Consider the following 21653-nt stretch of genomic DNA (forward strand, 5'->3'; position numbering starts at 1 on the left):
AAGGAGGGAAGGAGGGAGACAGGGAGGAAGGGAGGGAGGAAGGCGAAACAAAAAACACTACAAATGAAAACAAAGCCTAAGAAGAACATCAGATAGTCAGTGAAACAATTTACAAAAGTGAACGAACTACCCTAACAAAATGACTGCCTATTAAAATTTAAATATGATCATGAGTCTCTTGACCTAACAGCTGAAATGTTCAATATATGATTTAAAAAAAAAATGCCGGGCGTTGGTGGCACACGCCTTTAATCCCAGCATTTGGGAGGCAGAGGCAAGTGGATCTCTGTGAGTTCGAGGCCAGCCTGGTCTCCAGAGCGAGTGCCAGGATAGGTTCCAAAGCTACACAGAGAAACCCTGTCTCGAAAAAACAAAAAAAAAAAAAAAAAAAAAAACAAAAAAAAAACAAAAAAAAAAAAGAAAAAAAAAAAAAAAAGAAAGCTTCCTATCAATTACTATTCATGGTACTGGAGGGCACTCTGTACACTACCAAATGAGAAAAGTAAACATCAATCAGCTACAAAACCTTTGATATACAAGAGTGATCTGCCTGCAAGATACAATGGTGCAATAGTGGCACAAAGCTTGTCAGAGTAACCAACTAATATGTGATTTGAACTAAGGTCCACTCTGTGAGATGGAACCCATAACTAACATTGCTCAGGTGGCCAAGAACCTGAGACTAGATAGCTCAAGAACCAAGGGAAAAACCAAATACCACTGTTCTGCTAAAGGAAATGTAGCAATAAAATGACTGCATAAAACATTTACTGCTACACACATAGAGCTGTGCTGTGCTCAGCCATCACCAGGGAAGCTTCCTCCTGAAGCAGATTAGAACAAATACAGAGACCCACAGCTGGAGTGAGTGAGATTTTGGAACAATCAGACCTAAAAGGGATATCTTCATCAAATCACCTTCCCACTGGGCTCAGGGAACTCTATGGAAAAGGAGGAAAGAGAAGGTTGAGACCTAAGGAATCAAAGCCTTTTTGATACAACAGGGCTGTTGCAAATAAGAACTCACAGAGACTGTGGCGGCATGCACAGAACCTGTACTGGTATGCAGCAGATACGGTCCTACAGCTGAAGGGAGAAGTGAAATACACACCCATCCCTAACCTAGAAGCTATCTTCAACTGACAGCCATTTGAAAATGAAAGAGGGACTCAATGGGGAAACAAGCTACTCTTATAGGTGGGCCCCATATCCATCAAAAGAATGATGAACACAAAACGAAACAGCATCTACAGAGGTTCTTCATCTCATAATGGAAAGTCAAGAGGTTTCCCTCTCTCCCTCCCTCCCTTAAGGATCCTTTGACTGTGTATTATGGCTTTATGTTTTGGGTTTTTTTAGTAAGATTCTTGAGTATGCAAACGTGTCTCTATATCTATATGTGTTCCTTGTACTTTTTCCTTTGGCTCTTTTTCTGGGTTTTGCCATATTCCAACCTGTTTTTCATTTTTCTTAATTTATTTTATTATTATTCCTTAGATGCCTGTTTGCTTTCATACAAGAGACAGAAAAGATGTGGCTCCAGATGGGAGGACCTGAGAGAAGGGGAAGGGGGAAGCTGTAATCAGAATATATTGTATGAAAACCAAAACTATTTTAAACAAAACAACAATAACAAACCCTTAAAAAATAAAAACACTACCAGACCAAAAACTAGGAAATAAAAACAACTGTAGCCAACATAGAGGTCAATAAGATGTATGAAGTATCTGACAAGGCTCTTTATGCAAGTTAAGAAGTAATTACAAGCTTAGTTTCAGAAATAAAAAATGAAATAACACATAAGAAAAACATCATATTCCAGCATCCAGTTATTCCAGCAGCATTTGTTAAAGATGCTTTCTTTCTTTTCATTGTATAATTTTAGTTTGTCATAGGTGTCATAGTGTCATAGGTGTGTGGGTTAATATCAGGGTCTTCAATTCGATTCCATTGGTCTATGTATCTGTTTTTATGCCAATACCAAGCGGTTTTCATTTACTATAGCTCTATAGTAGAGCTTGAAGTCGGCGATGGTGATGCCTCCAGAAGTGCCTTCATTGTACATGGTTGTTTTGGCTGTCCTGTTTTTCTTTTTTCTTTCCCATATAAAGTATTCTTTCAAGGTCTGGGAAGAATTGTGCTGGGATTTTGATGGGGATTGCATTGCATCTGTAGATTGCTTCTGGTAAGATTGCCATCTTGAGTGCACAGGGTGGGGGGTGGAGAACATAAGGGATCAGGAAGATTGAGGCAAGGGAAAAATAAAGAAAGAGACCAAGAAAAGAGATGCCTGAAAAGAGGGAGCCATTATAGGTTTAAAGAGAAATCTGGCACTAGGGAAATGTCCAGGGATCCACAAGGACCATCCCAACTAAAGCAATAGTGAAGAGGCTACCTTAAATGCCCTTCCCCTAAATGAGACTGATGACTACTGTAAATGCCATCATAGACCCCTCACCCAGTAGCTGGCAGAAACAGAAGCAGAGATCCACAGCTAAACACTGAGCTGAACTACTGGAATCCAGTTGTGGAGAGGGAGGAGTTATGAGCAAAGGGGTCAAAACCATGCCAGTAAAACCCACAGAAACGGCTCACCTGAGCAAGTATGAGTATAAGGACATCAGTCTGACAACTGGGGAAGCAGCATAGGTCCAAACCAGGCCCCCTGAATGTGGGTATCAGTTGGGAGACCAGGGCAGTCTATGGGGCCTCTGGCAGTGGAACCAGTTTTTATCCCTAGGGATACTCTCTCAGCCTAGATACATGGGTGAGGGCCTGCCCCAAATGACATGACAGACTTTGATGATCCCCCATGGGAGGATGCACCCTCCCTAGGGAGTGAATGGAGGGGGGTGGGATGGGGAGTTGGTGGGGGACATGGGAGGGCAGGAGGAAGAGGGAACTGGGATGGGTGTGTAAATAAGATTGTTTTTAATTTAAATTTTGAAAAGTATTTACAAAAAGAAAAATATCACATTCAAATTTATTCCTAACTAAAGCATACAATATTTTAGCACTAAAATTACAAGATAATGCTGGAAGAAATTAATGTATAAATAAATGGAAAGGTCTATGTCATACATGATGTTTACAGAATACAAACTGGTAAAAATGACAATTCTCAGATTATTTACTTAATCAAAGAAATCTCTTTATCAAAATCTCAAAGGAATGTTATAGTATTCATGTAAAATTCAAAACAGATTTTAATATTTATATGAAAGTAAGACAGTGAAAGCAATAGAGAAGGAAAAAGGAAAAAAGTAAAGGCACTCACACTTCCCAATTTAAAGACTTGCTTATAAACAAAAAGGAATCAACAAGGTGTGACTTTGACCAAAAAACAAATGAATAGAATTAGTACCTCATTTTCAACAAAAAAGAAATTCAGTGGGGAAAAGAAAGCTCCAAACTAGAACACATGTATAACATGTTAGTGATGATCTGTTATCACGAATATATTTTAAAAGAAAAAGTTCATAACCAATGACAAGAAAAACAGGGAGGACAATTAACAAAGGGAAAAAATATATAAATAAATAAAAGTGAAGCCAGCTCAACATCATGAGTAATCAGAGATATGCAAATTTAAACTACAATGCGATTTTATTTCATATTCCTCCAAGAGGTCTATGGATCAACAAGACCAAAGACTAAAAGAGATACAGAACTGACCTCTGGATGACTACTGGTCCTCCTAGGATGAAATGGCACTGCCAGTTAGCAAAAAACATTCTTGCAATGTTTCTTAAAGCTAAAAATGTATCTACTACAAAACTATAAGCCTCTAGCTCCTATATTTTATAAGATAAATGAAAATGCTTCAACTTTAAGACTGGATAACATTACTTGTATTAGTTCTAATCTCAAGAAAATCCAACTGCCATCTATAATAGAAAAATGGAAAATCATACATTCATCTACAAAACTACTTTGCCATAAAAACTACACTGTAAAATTAGTATACTAACAAATAGATTGCAAAGAGGCAAACTCTATGATTCCATTTATATTAAATTCGGGAACACACTAAAAAAGGAAAAAAGAAAAAAAGGATAAAAAACCAAACCAAAACAAAACCACTGTTACAGAAATCTAAACAGTGATTGACCATAGGGACAGGAATCAACTGGAAACAACTGCAAGAACTTGGATAATAAAGTCTGAATCTTGATGTTACAAAGGTGTAATTATCCCAATGTTCAAATTTCCCAATGAAGTTCTACTTATTTCCCTGTACTTAAAAGTTACCTCACACATTAGTATCACTATTGTCACCAACACCATATTTGTAATGTTTAAGAAATGACTGTTTAGAAAGCAAATAAGCTATTATAAGATTTTGTTAAACAAAAAATATTGAGAAAGACTCATTTATCATGAAAGGCATACAATATAATATTCATCCCTAATTCTGGTAAATCAAAACTTGAGGAGGCCTACATATAATACTTATCAATACTACAGGTAATAAAATGTGAACTAAAAGTAACGCTATCATCATCTGATAGCATTCATGAAAGTAGTCTATCTTCATCCAGAGCAAAAATTACTAAAAGGTGGAGATTATTAAGTCTAAAGTAACTTTATTTATTTAATAAATAAATATTTATTAAGCAGGAAAGAAATCAAATACGAGGCTGAATCAAGCCTTTGAAATAGAAATTAATCCATTAAAAGATAAATTGATGGGGCTGGAGAAATGGCTCAGCAGTAAAGAGCTTTGACTGTTCTTGCAGAGGACCTGGGTTTAATTCCCAGCACCCACATGGCAACTCACAACTGTCTTAACAGGATCTGACACCCTCGTACATATATGCATGTAGGCAAAACACTGATATACATTAAATCAAACTTAACTGATTAATCAAAAAACTAATCTCAAAAAGTAAGGGGACGGAGCACTTGAAAAAAAAATCTCTTAAGTAGAAAAAAAAGGAATCAGGTAGAACTTTTCCAAATGAAAAATACATGAATAAAACCTTACTTGTGCATTCTGATTTTATAAATTCTGAATACATGTGATAATTATTAAAAGGTTCCTGTATTATAAGTTTTTAGGAGGTGGGAGAATATCAGAGGTTTATTTTAGTGTTTGACTTCCTAGTAACTAAAAATTCCAAAGAAATTTTCACTGTGTTTATACTAACAAAAATAAAAAGTTGTAGTTTCACAAAATTTATGATACTATAAACTGTTAAGTTTGAAGCTTTATTACTGATGTAATTTTTTTTCCATTAAACCCTGAATTCACAAACAAGGTAAGCATGACATAAGAATGGTACAGTTACAAAAACACAAAACTTTGATTTGTTTCTAAGATAATATATCCATGAACAAAAGTCCAGGATACTTTTACTGTTCTAAAATGAAATGCATTGTAATGCTAGTTTTCTCATATTAATTCTGTGAGAAGGTCTATTTTGGATCAACATTATTACCGAGATAATGTTATGATATTCCCATTAAGGCTTTCCTACTAGCATGTTATTTCAACCCTTTGAAACTGAGTGTCTAGGAGCAATATCATGGTTGTCATTGTAAACACACTTATGACTGCTGCAGGGCAAAGCAACAGTAATCTTCTAAAAACCTAGAAAATTAATAAGATAATACTGTAATATAAAACTAACCAATATAATGTGTCATTACTAGACATAGTTAATATTCATTCTGTTTGTTACATACTCAAGTCTTAACAGCTTGAGTGATCTTCCAAAAAGGTACCTATTTAAATGCCTGCGACTTCACACAAACAAGGGATACCAAAAGGGCCTATCTGTCATTTTTACCAATTATATTAGGGGATCAGGAACCTGTCTTTCAGAATTGAATATTAGTATGGTACAGAGAAGTACGAACAATAACCAGGGCATCTGACTAGAGAAAGACAGTACTGGTAATACTGTTCTGAGAATTGTTCAGAAACACCAGTACATATCATTCTTCCCAAATGTCTTCAAGACATTTGTATCTTAAATACTAAAGAATGTACCATTTTATACATTACCAGAAATAAACCAAAACCATGAGACTTAGATAACCATTTAATTAATCAAACAAACCATTAGACTGTATGAATGTTGGTAATATTAATAGAAGTCTACTTTTACAGATGAGAGCCTTTGAGATTGCTTGTTTGGGAAGCAACACCAACAGATACAGGTCTGAATCACAATACACACAAACTTCTTTGATGAGTAAAATCTTCCTTCTTAAGAATTAAACACCTCACCTAATCACAACAGACTCTCTTGTATAGCCACCATCATATTCTGTAGTTTCTTCTAATGCTTGGAAATCTAGATTCTGAAAATTATAGAAAAAAAAATACACTTTAGCATCTATGTCACACCATTCAAAAGACTAAATTATGAGGTGTTTTTGCAGATGTCTTTCTTACCCGGCTTCCACATATAAGCAATTCAATCTCTTCCGGTCTGAATAAGTACTTTAAGGGAGATTCATTAGTCACCATATGAAAACCTCTGCGAAACGCCTTGAACTGTTTTTCTACTGATTTATTGAGAATGTAGTCGGAATAGAGATTTACAAATTCCTGTAAAACATTAAAAACAAGATTCACCTGCTATACATTCACATACTAAACATTAACATGCTATACAAGTGAACACAAATAGCTATTAGGCTGCATAGCCGCTTTTAGCCCCACCCAAGAGAAATCCTTCAAGAGTACTTTTTAAAAAAAAAAAATTAAAAAAATTATTTTGGAGAGATGGTTCAGTGGTTAAGAGCATTATCAACTCTTATAGAGAATCTAACCTCAATTCCCAGCACTAGCATGGCATCTAACAACCACCTGTAATTTCGCTTCCAGGAAACTAAATACCCTCATGCCTCCATGGGCATTATATGCAAACAATCCACCAACATATATACAGGCAAAACACTCATGCATATAAGACAAACCTAAGTCTCTAAAAAATATGTTAGATGTTGTATGGACAAAGAAAAATACTTTCACAATTCCTCACTTCTGACATATTAATATATAAGTAAACATGAGTTATACATATAGATTATGATTCTGAGAATTAAATAGGAATTAAAATAAAATTTTATAATAGTAAAAATTAATATAAAAACAGAGACACAACACAACATTTCAAAGTCCTTTAAACAAGTATGCAAATATAAATATATGAATATTGAATTTGAGCAAACCAGAACATCTCATGTTTTCTACTAGAGATATTGTAAACTACCTACTATGTCCAGTTCTGCAAAAACACTATTTGTTGGTAAGCTAAGCTACTGCATCAAATTACAAATATGTATTCTGTATCTTGACATATTTTATCAAAAATATGTAATATCAAAAATATAGTTATATAAACTTACACATTTCTTAAAAATTATACTATTTATTGTAATTTTCTTATTCTGTCCTTATTTCCTATTCCCAAATGAATATATTTTCAAGTTATTAGAAACCAAATCTAATGAAAAGAATAATTTTAATATGTATAATCAGATTTCAAATTAAATAGGATCTTAATCACTGGGCCCTGTTTACCTTAAGGGTTGAATATGGTAATGCCCTGTTTCAGGTATTTTACTATTATATTTACCCATTCATTTTCTCCTAGTATATGTACTCTTTCTCTAAAGAGGGATTAGCAATTAATGTGTACACTTACATCAGCTTTTATCTAATAGTTAGCAAAATATACCTTTACTATTTATATGAATTTATTTATAATGTTTTTGTTACTGCTTCAAACTGTATTAAATAATTCTTTGAAAACTCTAAGAATACTGCTTTGAAATTACATATTTACAAAACAATGACAGAAAAATTTTATTACCTTCCTGTTTTCATTTGTAATTGGAATTTTATCACCATTTTCCTTTAGATCATACATCATTGGGTTACCAAAAAGATCTGTCTGTGATATCTGGAAAGTGATCATCATATCATCTTCCACATTCCCTTCATATTCCAATAAGTCCTTTAAACTCTGATATAAAACCTAACAACCAGAAAGAGAAGTGAGGCTACCAAATAACTTGTAAAACACATTTTAAACAGAGAGAGAGAGAGAGAGAGAGAGAGAGAGAGAGAGAGAGAGAGAGAGAGTGTGTGTGTGTGTGTGTAAGAGCTTGTTTTATTCCTTTTAGAAGCAATTTGTCAATAAATAATGAAGCCAAAATTATTTCCCCATCTCCCAAGTAGTTTAATAAGACATAAAAGACTGTAACTGAGCCAGGAAGTGGTGGCATTTCCCTTTAGTCCCTGCACTTTGGGGGGCAGAGGCAGGCTGATCTTGATGGGTTCAAGGCCAGCCTGGTCTATAGACTGAGTTGTGGGAGAGTCAGAGTTACACAGAGGGGGAAGAAAAAGCAAAAAAACAAACAAACAGACAAAAAAAAGAAAAAAAGAAAAAGGTCACTGATACTGTATCAAACTTTGCAGCTGTATCTATCAAGGAGAAGGAGGCAATGCTCATTTACCAGGCAGACTTACAAGTTTATATTGAAAAGAGAATGTTTACAAATTTCACTATATAGTCAATCAAAAGTTGCTTGATGCAATCTATAAAAACAACACTCTTTAAAAATTTAAGTGTTCATTATACTTAAAACAGATTAAAAAATTTTTTACCACATTGGGTAGCAGTAGGTATTGACAAAAGATTCCAAACAAAAAGATATTTTTATATAAATTAAGATGTATTTCTGTATTTAGATAGTATCTCAGAGACTATTTAAAGAATGACAAAGAACTTACTGGGTGAGAATCTCCCAAGTCACGAAAGGTTCCTTTTTTCCCCATTAGCTTCCTGTAGACAACCATGGGAAAGTGGACATCCAGTATACAGTTATTGTAAATAGCCAGACCGAGGACTATGCCAATCAGAGTAAACTGACCCTCGGTTTCAAAGGAAGATGGATTAAACCAAAATAATTTTGTGGCTTCATCATATGTGAACATACCTATAAAAAATAAGTTTTAAAATAATTTGTATTTTTGAAAATCTAAAAATTTAAAAATAATTTTAAACAAAATAAGACAAAAGAATTTTAATATAGTAGATATGTTTTTGCTATTGCATGCATGTGAGAAAACTGTACAAATATAGTAACTGATTATCATTAAGTGTATTAACTAGTGGTATACAACTCTAAGAAGCCAACAAAACAAAATATGAAATTTGGGTGACATTCCTGGAAAGGTATTTTTAAAAAGTTTTATTAGGTTATTCAAGGCTTATCAATTTTCATTGACTAATGAAAGGTTAATTTACAGTCATATTTTAGCCACTCAGATGACTGAAAAGTACATAAGAAGCAAACTCATGATCAAGTACAAGAATTAGATAAAGTTGATTAACTTCCAGTTACTTAAGATACATAGCTAATGTGAGCTAATAGTTTTAAAAACCAAATTTGTAATATTTCATCTTTACATAATCACCATTATTCAAGATCTAACTTCAAAGACATTTTTTCATATCATTATTTCATCTAAGGGAGCAGAAATAGATTTGTCTTCTTTTTTCACTGAACATTAAATACAAAAATATTTTAAATAAATCCATATGCGTTTTAATTTTTCTAAATTCATTTTCAGTTGCCTCTCAGGAAACACTTGTAAATTAAGGTTTAATATGCTGGGGGAGAGGGGATTGCACACCTTAGCACTTGGAAGAATGAGGCAGGTGGGTCATGAGTTTAAGGCCAGAATGCACGAATACAATATAAAAAGACTGTCCACAAAACCAAAACCAAGAACAAAGTAAACAAATCAAAGAAGGCTTGGGCAAAGAAACTTTTAACCTAATGGAACATTTCTCAAAACCAAATAAAACAGCATTAAAATGTGCTTCTAAGTTCATTTTGAAAAGATTTAAAACTTTTCATTTTCAGTTTTAATGAAAAGAAAAATACAATTTTCTCTTTGACCTCTATACTTCTTTTTGCAATTTAATATTTGTGAAATACTCGTTTTAAAATTATCCAACTCATATTTGAGTTCTACAGTTTGAAAAATATGTATACATGTATGGTTATTTATTTGCAAGCCAAGTTATAGATCCACAGAGTATCAAAAACTCCAATTGACAAGCAGTAAGTGGGATAGAATGTCACAAATGGATGATTTTGGTTACAAGAACAATAAGCTATAAATTATCCAGTGTCTAAAATTCATAAGCCATTATTCTCATGCCTTCAGTAGCTTCCAATCCTCCATTCCAAGGTTTTCCAAATTAAATTTACCAAAAAGGTAATTGTCATCTACCAGAATATTTGGTTAATTAATCTAAGAAATAAGGTAAATACAGCAGTAGACAGATCAGTTCCTGAAGCATACACATTTGTTATCTATAATTACAAGTAAGCCATATCCAATTCTTTTGCTGTTCATCATAGCTGAGAATCTTCATAAAACCAAGTTCATAATTCAAAAGACTAACATGTCATCATCATATCACTAACACTTACCAATATCTGGATTAAAGATTTCCTCCACAACCAACTGAAAAAATTCTTTGGAAACACCTCCTTCATCCACTCCTTGCTCTCCTTCAAATTCCACATACAACTGCTTCTTCAAGTCTGCAGGATTTTCCATAGCAATCATCTCCAGCTGTTCAATGAAAAGATAAAGAAGAGGACCAATTATAATAGGATAAAAGCTACATGCAAGTAGAAGAAAACAAGGACTATTAACAGGAAACAATCTTGTTTCTCAATGGAAACAAGAAGCAAACTGACCCCCCAAAAGAGTATGGCAGAGTGCTAGGGACATGGCTCATTAGGTAAAAGCACTTTATCTGCAAGCATTAAAACCTCAGCTGGAATCCCTAGCATTATGACCATTCGTGCCTTCAACACTACTTAATACCTGCAACATGGTGGGGAAAAGGCCACAACTCTCAGGATTGCTAGTTAGCCAGCCTAGACAAAATGGTGAGCTTCCAGTTCACTCAGATATCTTATTATCTAAAAGTGGAAGACACCTGTCATCACAGACTGGTCTCCAGATGTTCACACATGAGTACACACATCAGCACATTCATATGCATGAACCACAAACATAAACCACACAACACATACACACAAAACCACCATACATAAAATGGTTACTTCTAACTTGGTAACTAAATTTTCTATTATATTTTATATAATAAATTAATATAGTATATAGAACAAGATATGAGAACAAATTGAGGCAACAAAATGCCTAATTGACTACTCATATTGTCATTTTAGCAAAAGAAAGCATAGAAATGTGACCTATACATTGTTTACTAGTAGAAAGTATATAGTGGATCTATGAATAATTTACATTTATTGGAAGGGAAATGTAGAGTTAAGCCTTCCTAACTGCCATGTTATAAGTGAAATAACTTCAATTAAGAAATATACATTCGAAAGCCAGATGTGGTAGTTCAGGCCTATGAAACAGGAAAATCCTAAGTTCTAGGAAATCTTGGAATACATATCAAGTCTCTGTTGTTAACACAATTCCCCTCTGCCAAAACAAATTTATACTTATTGCCACTTCTCAGTGGATTATAATGTCCCATACAACATCCACATTTTCACAAAGGCAGGTGAAACATACACTTGCTATCTTTTTTTCTTTATCTAACAATTAGCCAAACCTGTTCCACTAGTATTAACTTCAGTCCATTAGAAATTAATATTAAATCCTAATGTGTTGGGTTTAAAATGTAATTTGGTTCTCCTATTTCAACTTTGCATATAGTATTCATAACTAATTATCCAATTTATTTTCAATATTGTTTCCAAACACCCGTTGGCTTAAAAAAATGACAAAACAATATTTAAGGATGTTAAAGTTTTTCTTAACTATTCCAAAAGGAACTTTTAAAATAGGCTTGAAGAGGGCAGGAGAGATAGCTCAGAGGTTAAGAGCACTGACTGTTCTTCCAAAGGACCTGAGTTCAATTCCCAGCAACCACATGGTGTCTCATAACCATCTATAATGAGATCTGGCGCCCTCTTCAGGCGCCAGGAAGAACATTGTATACGGAAATAAATAAAATCTTAAAAAAAAAAAAAATAGGCTTAAAGAATGTAAATGGCACTGGAATAAGTATACTAGCTCCTTAAAGCAAATGCCATAAGCAACAATAGTTTTTGGTATCCTAAGTGTCTATAAAAAATAAAAGTAGAATCTCATAAATTTAAGAATCTGGCAGAGATACCCTAGATCTAAGTTTTTAAAACTGCTAGCTGCAATAGTTTGCAACCAGTAGGAAATAAAAAGCAAACAAAAACAAAAAACCACCACCACATCTAATTGTACCTACTGTTTTTAGCCAGATAAATTTCAATATACAGATATATATTTTATTTAGGATACTATATTTTTTTTTCTTAGTAGGGGATGCAGCCAAAACTTTTTGAAGGAAAAAAAAAAAAAAAAAGCAAATGGTTCAAATTACTTCCTGAATATCTTCAACTTTGGGGGTCTAGGATACTATGAATTTATTTTTCTAATTATCTCTCTCTTGGTCTTGTTTAACTCATTTGTATGTCTTCATGGGTGTAGACACACATGGGTGATTACACCTCAGCTGTTATTCCTCAGGACCTGTTCACCTTGCTTGTCAATGAAGGACTGAAGATCAGAATAGGCTGTACTGACAGTCAGGGTGCCAATACCGGACTACCTAGCAACAGGATTACAATGCCCACTCAATTTTCCTTTTTTTAAACAGGGTTTTGGGGATTAAACTCGGGTCTACTTGAAAGTGCTCTAATAACTAATCTACCCTCAAAGCTCACAACATTATTTTCAGATCAGTTTTTATTGAAAATTTATTTTTGAGGCTATATTTTGTTTCTGAACATATAAGAAACCAAATACTCTTTACAGACCCTGTCACTAAAGATTAACATTTAATTATTAAGTTTTAGTACATCAAGCCAACTTTCTAATGTACAAAGAAAAGAGGAGATAATACTCTTCCTACTAGAAGATGGTAAAAGCTTAGGAATATATAATTTCTATAAAGCATGCACAATTGGTAAGAACTAATATTATCCTTTAAAAATATAGTACTATTTCTTAAAATTCATAACTTTATGTCTTCAAAAGATCAAAAGACTAGTCCTGAGACTCTACGGTCATAAAACATGTAGATTCAAAATTAACCTTCGAAATGGAAAAGAAAAGCATACCAACAACAGTGCTAATTGAAAACTTGTCAAGACAGAATAACTTTGAACATTTGAATTTCACTGATTCCACACATTACTGTCATTACTGTGTAATATATCTTAGTGATTTCTCGAAGTTCTCTCTCAACTTGCTAAAAATTTAAGAGATTTAAGTAAATTTTCATTTGCTTTTCCATCACTAAAGTGAAACTGTTTTGAACAAATATTACTAAATAGTAAAAACGCCTGATATTATTTATGCATTTGAATGCTATTTCTAGTAAAACATATAAATTACTGATTCAAAAGCTTGTTGGTATTCTTAGCCCATTATGATTCTAATAAGACAGTATATGTCTGTCCATTTCTATCAATCTCTTCTCCTTTATCCCAAATACTGGTTACCTGAGCATTTAATACTGTATGTTCTTTTATGATGGCTGAAAACAAAATTTTCCCTCTTTTTTGCTTTGCTTTGAAATGTAAAATAAACATAATATAGAATCAAATAAATTAATATATGAAGTGCTCTAACATTAACTATAAGTTAATGTTAACTTATAGTTAACATTAAGTTAACATTAATTAAACATTAACTGTAAGTTAATGTTTGTGGCTGCAGGCCGGTGAGGGCTATATAGTCATTCTCTAAAATAAGATTAACAAATAAATAAATATTTTCAGTTAGTCAGAGAATTTAACCACAAAATTTTAAAGGCAAAAATATTCCAGGAATAAGGGTAGCAGAATTACAATATAAAACTTATGGATCACTTTAAAATAAAAATCATCTAGAAAGTAGGGTGCTAACCACTTTACAGATGGGTCTTTGAAGTAATAAAAGGGCTGAGTAATTTAAAAACTAGTAACTCAGCGAAGAGGGATTGTAATCCGGGCAGCAAGCTTTAGAATGCAGTTACTTCTCCACAGAAAGTAGAGCTAATGTTTGTTTTTAGCTTTTGTGTGCCTTTTTACTTGCTTCTTTGGCTTTTCACATTGTTATCAATACTCAACATATTATTTGCAGAATCAGGATGTATTTGAATGTTATAATTTAAAAGTAGTTAGCAACTTAATTCTCTGTAGGTGGAAGTGTCCGATTAGCTATTTAAGAAGACCATTCTCAATGTGCCAAAGTGATTTTGTAATTACCTTATTTCAGGATACTGCACTAGCTGCCTATCTTTTTAAAAACTGTGGCAACAAAAAAAAAATATTTAATAATAACCTTTCACATAAGCCATTATCATAAGTCACATTAATTTTTTTCTTAAAAATAATAATCCTTAAAGCCTACCACACATGTACCTTAAGCCATTATTTCATCAAAGACTAATTAGTGTAGGAATTAAAATTATACAGTTTTATTACTTAATAGCTTTTATTTAAAACTAAATTTGTAAAAATCATGTTGTTTTATATGTAGATGAGTATATGAAATGAAAACTGTTGGGATATGTCAATTTTGAAAAAAGTCTGTATGCATTTTTTGACCTCATTTATTATACATCAATGGATTTTATATGTATTTATATTTCTTGAAACATAAAATAGATAGTATTGCCTTAATAGATAGTACTAGAGAAAAATACAATACACTGGTGTTATTATACTGTATTAAAATATTGCAGTAACTACCACTTCCTAACTAGGCCTCTTTTCTGATTAGGAACTCTCACTTTCATCGACTGTTAAAATAATTTTAAATTCCTTAACTTTTAATTGGCAAGACAAAATTCTAGAGAGATCATTTTTTATATCATGACCTGATATAAAAGCATTTCCAGAACTCTAAGATGATATATTGACACAAAACATTCTATTTCCATATCTTCAAAGAGCAAAACAATTGTTTTAAGTCCATCATGTAAAATATTTAGAATATCCCAAATTACTACTTCAAATCCTATGTAGAAAAATAACTAAGAATTATTTAAGTAGAAGCAGTAATTCAGATTAGCTCAATAGTGCTAAGATTCTCCAAGAAAGGTGTTTTACATACTTTGGTAAATAACACTAAGATAATGATCACAAATGCAATTAACTTAATGAATTTAACTTTTTCATGTTATCTGTAAACAAATGAAGACCAGACGGCTGTGTCTTAACGTTTAAGTGGGTTACAGTTGAGTCAAATGATTACATCTTAGGTTCTAAATGGAATTATGACATTCATTTCTGCAAATAAGAATATCTCTAAAGTTCATTTTTCTCACATGGAACACTAAGAAATTTGATAAATTTTATTATTTTAAATCGTTATATGATGCTGAGCCATTATGATACTGACTACTACTTCATTTTTCATTCTTGTTCTAAGAAATTACTTTGAAGACAAAGTGAAGATTCCATTCATTTCTATTAGAATAATTTTAAATAATAATAGTAATTACACTAAGCACAATTTAATCAATGAATGATTGATAGAATTAAGTCACAGCAGAGAAAAACCCCATTAAAGTACTGTAAGCCAACTGATGAGAAAACTCATGTTCATATACCAATAGGTATTTATACTGATGATAATTATGGAAGGCAAATTAGACAATGCTTCTAGACCCCTAATAAAAAGGGTTAGTGACTTTGAAAGGAAATTGGGCAGCAATTCTCACAAGTTTATCTTCCAGCCAATTTCCTTCATTAGTATATGCCAGGTCCTGGTTTTTGGACTTTCCTTTCCAGTTCCACATCTTAGCCATTCCTTTTGGTCTTCAAATTAATTATGTAAAATTCTAGAACTTACTACACTTACTCAAGTCCCATAAAACTATCAACTCCTATTTTCGTCACACCAACTTCATTATTCTTTTTAAATACTGGCAATGTTCTAAACACGCAAATTAAAATAGCCAATAACCTATACATATAAACTACTAAAAACATTTCCCAAATATTGGTGTGCAGCATAGATGTACCAAAATATCTAAAGTACAGACTTCAAAGCTTCATATCAGAATCCCTAATCTGATACCCTAAAAGGCAAGACTTTGAATTTTGCCTTTGGGCAACTCTCTAGGCTGTGAGGGCAGTCTGAAGCATCTCACATATAACAATACTGTCTCTTCCTTGGTACATATAATCCTGATCTCCTACTCCTTTATAAACAACTTTTAAGATTTTACATACACTACATCCCTCAAAATGCTCTGTTCAAAAGGGAGAGAGAACATACATTACTTGTTGAAAGCAAGGAATTCTGTAAACTGGTACTAGTCAAATATAGATATTATCTAATGAATTACGATTTATAACATGTCAAAGCATAAAACCAGTTGACAAGAGCAATATTCATGGCAACAATTTGTTAGCATAACTACAAGGCTTACTGTAATTTCATTCCAACACCTCTTTAGGAAAAGAACTTTAAATACAAAAATGGCTAATTTTCTCCTAAAAGATAACTTTTAAAAATATACAACTACTATCCATTTTTTTTACTGTTTCTTACCATCACTATATTATAGAAAAAAAAGGAGGAAAGGAAGAAAATAACAAAGAAATTAGGTAGGAAAGGTGGATAATTTTGGTTAAATCTGAATTTAGTTCAGTCTTAATGACATTTCAGATGTAGACAGATCTATACTAAAAAAAATACATTTTCAAATAAATATTATTTGTTAGTTATCTGTTACAGGTTCTTATTATTTGTTGGTATATAAGGGTGATACTTTAATTGTAACAGGTACTAAATTTTACATCACCTTCCTAGAAAAAGAACTAGCACTGACAGGAATAAGTAATACCATAGAATAAAGCTCTGAATTTCTTAAATATAATTCTGTAAAAATATGATCAGCAATCAGCAAACCAATTTTCTGGCTTAATTGACAGGGACACTGCAATTTTTGTCATTCCAGTCTTTGAAAACAGATTTTTCTTCTAAGTGGAAACAAATGGGGCTGGCTTTCAGTATTTAGAAAATACATTACATTTTAGTGTTTTTTTTTTTTTTTTTGGAGAGAGAGAGTAAGAGGGGAAGGGGGAGAAAGAGAATGTTCAATGGAGAAAATGCATGTGTGGAGGTCAGAGCACATACAAATATCAGTCGTTGCCTTTTACCTTCTAGTTGTTCCCACTTTATATAACAGGCTACCTGACCCACAAGCTTTTGAGGGTTCTGTCTGTACCTTCCATCTTGCTTTAGGATTTGGTATTACAAATGGTGCTATCACATCATGTTTTACACATGTTCAGGGAATCTAAGCTTAGGTCCTCATGTTTTCACAGCAAACTTTACCCACTGAGTCATCTCTCCAGTAACTGAAAATCCACTCTTTTTCAAAAAGAGAATAATCATTAGATTAAACAACCAGTATAACTAATAATTTTGTTGAGTGGCAAGAAAGGTGTAGTAATATAGATCAGAAATACCACAGATAAAATGAATACACTGAAATATGTCACATTGTAGCTTTTACTTTAATTCTGATTTTAAATAACAGTCAAACTTACCCGGACAAGTGCATCATCTATGATATGATCACGCCTGACTTTGAGTCTCAAATATGGATTCAACTGCTGTCCTTGAACTAGGCTGTAGAGAACAGTGATTCTGCGTTCACTGTACATGCGAATTCTATTATCGTAATATAATCCCAAATTCTTTGTGACAGCATTCAATATAAAGGGACAGGTCATGAATGAGAATTTGTTTTCTGTTTCAACTTTGAAAAAGGTATAATCTTTATCCATTTCTAGAACATCATTCAGTGGTTCGTTAATGAATTCTTCAAAGGAGATAAGTGGTTTTCGACAATCTAGAGTCTTAACACCAAGTTCAGTTTCTATTGGGTCCACTCGAGGGCCTTTCTTGTTTCTTCTATCCTCTCCCAAAAGCTCCTGCAGTGTCAATTCACTGGACTCAGGTATGGGCTCTTCATCTTCTTCCTCATTGTGATTTGTGTCTACTTCCCCTCCTACTACATTTGCATAGTAAACCATTTTCAAACACTTTGAAGCAGCAACAATGGAATCATCATCATTCACTAGATTTCGGCTATTAAATTCATTGCTTATGACTTTGTAAGTAATAAGTTGCTGAAATGTTTCCATCATTCTCCGAATATGGTCTGCACTATATTTAGACCAAAGTCTAATCAGTTTTCCTTGAGCTGCAAGGGGTAGCTTACACATAGCTTTGCAAAATAATGGCAGGGCCATTTCCAGATATTCAGGACTGTGGAGGTTACTATTCTCCATTACAATAATGAACAAATTGAGATAATTAGGATCTCGGGCATACACACTATGATATGTCAAGTCACATTCCACGTTAGGTGACAGATATACAAGTGCATTGAGAAAGGCAGTTTCTAATTGTTCATTAGCGAGCAAACGGGCGTAGACCCTTCTAATGGCATCAATATCCACAGTCACTTCATCAGGACCTAATTTTTGTACATTGTTGTCTCCCTGTGAGCTATCACCCATCCTTGAAGAAGATGCTTCTGAGTCTTCTTCCATAGCAGCAGCAGCGGCAGCGGCGGCGGCAGCGGCAGCGGCGGCGGCAGCAGCAGCGGCGGCGGCAGCAGCAGCAGCAGCAGCAGCAGCCTTTTCTTTTTCATCTTCATCCTTGTCTTCATCCTTTTCTTGAAGAGATTTCAATTCCTCCTTAGTGTGTTGTTTGACTTTCCGAAAGCTCAGAACCAATGCCTCAGCACTAGAAAAAATTCTTCCAATTACTCGAATTAAAGGGGAGTAATCATCACTCTCTGTACATACGTCAAGAATTTCATATACTTTCTCTTCAGTTAGGTAAATCACATCTAAAAAATGGGAAGAAAAAGAACATTTATTGTTGTAACATACACGTTTATTTTGTCGTAATAAGTCTTAGCAGAAAAAGCAAAATAGCTAAACATTCTGAGCTCGAAGAGTTAGAAATTTTCGAAAATAAATCTAATTTACCTATCAACACACTACATCTAGAAATTCCTTTTTCATTTAAGTACTACCAATAAACTCACCCTTTCTTTGGCATTCAACAGCATATAATTATTAAAAATGTCATGCTTTGAAATCAAGACATGTATTAGTATGTTTTATAGGTATGAACATACATATATATTTGGTATTTTATCAATATACTTTATTACAACCTTGATTAAGAGCTACTACACTAACATACTGAAAGCATTTTCCCTTGCATTGTTCTCAAAAGAGTAAGGAGGCGAAGTTTTATAAGTGTTCCTCAATGCAACTCTTTTTCTACTTCCATATATATTAAAATATATATATATATATGCCTTCCAGCACTTACAAGGCAGAAGCAGGTGGATCTTTGTGAGTTCAGAAGAGTTCTAGGATAGCCAAGACTGTCACACAGAAACACCTTGTCAGGACCCAGCCCCCCCCCCCAATAAAACTAACAAAAACTGCTTCATTATATGTACTACTCATTTCTTACAGGGTTTCTATTTTGTGACTGAGGAAAAGATACTACTACTCATGCAAACTCTTACATTAAAACTGCTGCTACTGCTACTACTACCTGTTACCATGATTAGAGGCAATTAAAAACAAGTGGGGGAGAAGCTAAGAAAGCAAAGACCAAAAGGACCAAAAGTACCAAAATTTATGTCTATTTTCTCTCAGGCACATAATTGGGATCATAAGCTTTCTAGCTTCCTTTATCTTTATAGTAAATGTCACTTTCAACAAAGGCTTTACCCTTTTTGGTTAACAAAAGATATTTTATATTATTGAAAAAAAATAAATGGCATTATATATACTAAAATTTAGAAATTAAATATCAAATAATAATGCTGAAACCAAACTTAATCCTTTCATAGAAGAGTACTATTATCTATAATCATTAAATTGAATATTTAAGGGAGGATAATCTTACAGTTATGTTGAAAATCCATCCCTACCTTCACTGTGCCAAGTATTTCCTTATATACATTCAGCAAGTCAAAATCCTTTGTTTAAAAAAAAATTATTTATTTTACATCCTGGCTGTAGTTTCCCCTCCCGTTTCTCTCCTCCCAGTCCCTCTCCCTCATTCCCCATCTGTTCCTACCCTGAATCCACTCCTCAGTTTCTGTTTAGGAAATGACAGGTCTCCCATGTATATCAACAAAATAATAGCATGTAAAAATCTTTACTGTGATTCATACATATTATTCAAGGTACCTTCTCAACAATAAGAGACAATATAAAATTCAAGTCATCATCGATGTAATGGTTTCCAAAAGATAAACCATGAAGCACTACACTTTATATTTTAAAAACCGGACCTGCGGCCTGTTTCAAGAATATCAACACTTGTTTGTTTGATGTCTTGAATTCTTTCTTGAAAAAAACTGTTTTTTTACATATTTATCAGGGGTAAGGGAATGATATCTATTTATTAGGGGTAAGGAGATGGCAGATGTGGTGGTGGGAGGATAACCTGAAGGAGTTGGTTTTCTCCTTCTACAATGTGAGTCCTAGTCATCAAACTCAAGCCATAAGGCTTGGCAGTAGGTACATGTACCTGCACGAACCAGCATGCCAATCCAAGCACTAATTCTTCAGTTTCTAAGAATAAGTAAGTATGAAAGCACTAACATGAAGTTTATTTCTCCTTATTCTAACTGAAAAATATTATGGTATCTTCTTTGATCATTCAAATCTATCTAATTTCTCTGCAATGATACCAAAAACATGAATAAACGCCCTTTTAGGAGATAACATGTTTGACCCATAACATGCCAATATTTGTTCCAAGTAGTATCTGCTTCAAATGTTTAACTGACAACTCGCTCTCTCTCCTCTCTCTCTCCCTGCTTCCACCCTCTGTGTGTGTATATATATAAAAAGCACTGCAATCAGAAATAAAAGCAGTTATAGTTTGGATATCAATGAACTCAAGATGTTCCTTTCTTAGCTTCCTGAATACCTGGCCTACAATGCCACTAGACTTATTTAAAATAAATTCTTAAAACATAATATTTTATACTCTAAAAAGTACAAAACAGCAAAAGTTTCATGTAAGAAAAAAGCTGTCATACACTAATTGATACATATACATCTAATTAGGTTGAACAAATACAATTATCAAAATGAAAGCAGTAATAAGATTATGCATGTATAATTCCTAGTAAAAATATTACAAAAATTTGAGTGATCCGCAAAACAAGAAATTTCAAAAAAGAACACATGGGCAAAAACAAGACTAATATATCCATTATGTACTAGATTTTCCTATAGCAGCTGCATTCAACCATGGTGGCATACTGTATTTCATTTACTGTTGTTACTCTGTGATGCCCCTCTGTGGCAGAAACACACAAAATGGAGCCAACACAACTTTCATATTCAACATATTGATAGCATTCATCTATTTATTGATATGTGAGCAAATTCATGAAAAAGGACTGGCTATATATTTTGAGTAGCAAAGTTTCTGATTGTTCTATAGTTCTATTGTGGAAATAACAGTATTGAACATCCATGAGGGAAAAGTGGAAAGTTTTACAAGTTTCAAAATATTGGACCATTTTAAAAAGAAC

At 33.3% G+C, this 21653-nt stretch overlaps 1 protein-coding gene across 8 annotated transcripts in view; it reads right to left on the reverse strand.

Annotated features, from left to right (window-relative positions):
• Ube3a (ubiquitin protein ligase E3A) overlaps positions 1–21653 on the reverse strand; it is an 86109-nt gene that overhangs the window by 14359 nt on the left and 50097 nt on the right. For 7 of the 8 annotated variants that reach the window (XM_027404724.2, XM_035442479.1, XM_027404726.2 and 4 more), the window contains 6 exons: positions 17611–18923; positions 10468–10612; positions 8753–8958; positions 7830–7994; positions 6404–6559; positions 6236–6309 (listed from right to left, as the gene is read on the reverse strand). In XM_027404724.2, coding sequence (XP_027260525.1) covers positions 6236–6309; positions 6404–6559; positions 7830–7994; positions 8753–8958; positions 10468–10612; positions 17611–18923 — 2059 coding nt within the window. Of the gene's footprint in view, positions 1–6235; positions 6317–6403; positions 6560–7829; positions 7995–8752; positions 8959–10467; positions 10613–17610; positions 18924–21653 lie in introns of all 8 variants that reach the window. The other variant, XM_027404728.2, reaches the window with a different exon arrangement.

Source organism: Cricetulus griseus, chromosome 3 (genome assembly GCF_003668045.3).
Source record: "Cricetulus griseus strain 17A/GY chromosome 3, alternate assembly CriGri-PICRH-1.0, whole genome shotgun sequence".
NCBI lineage: Eukaryota > Metazoa > Chordata > Mammalia > Rodentia > Cricetidae > Cricetulus > Cricetulus griseus.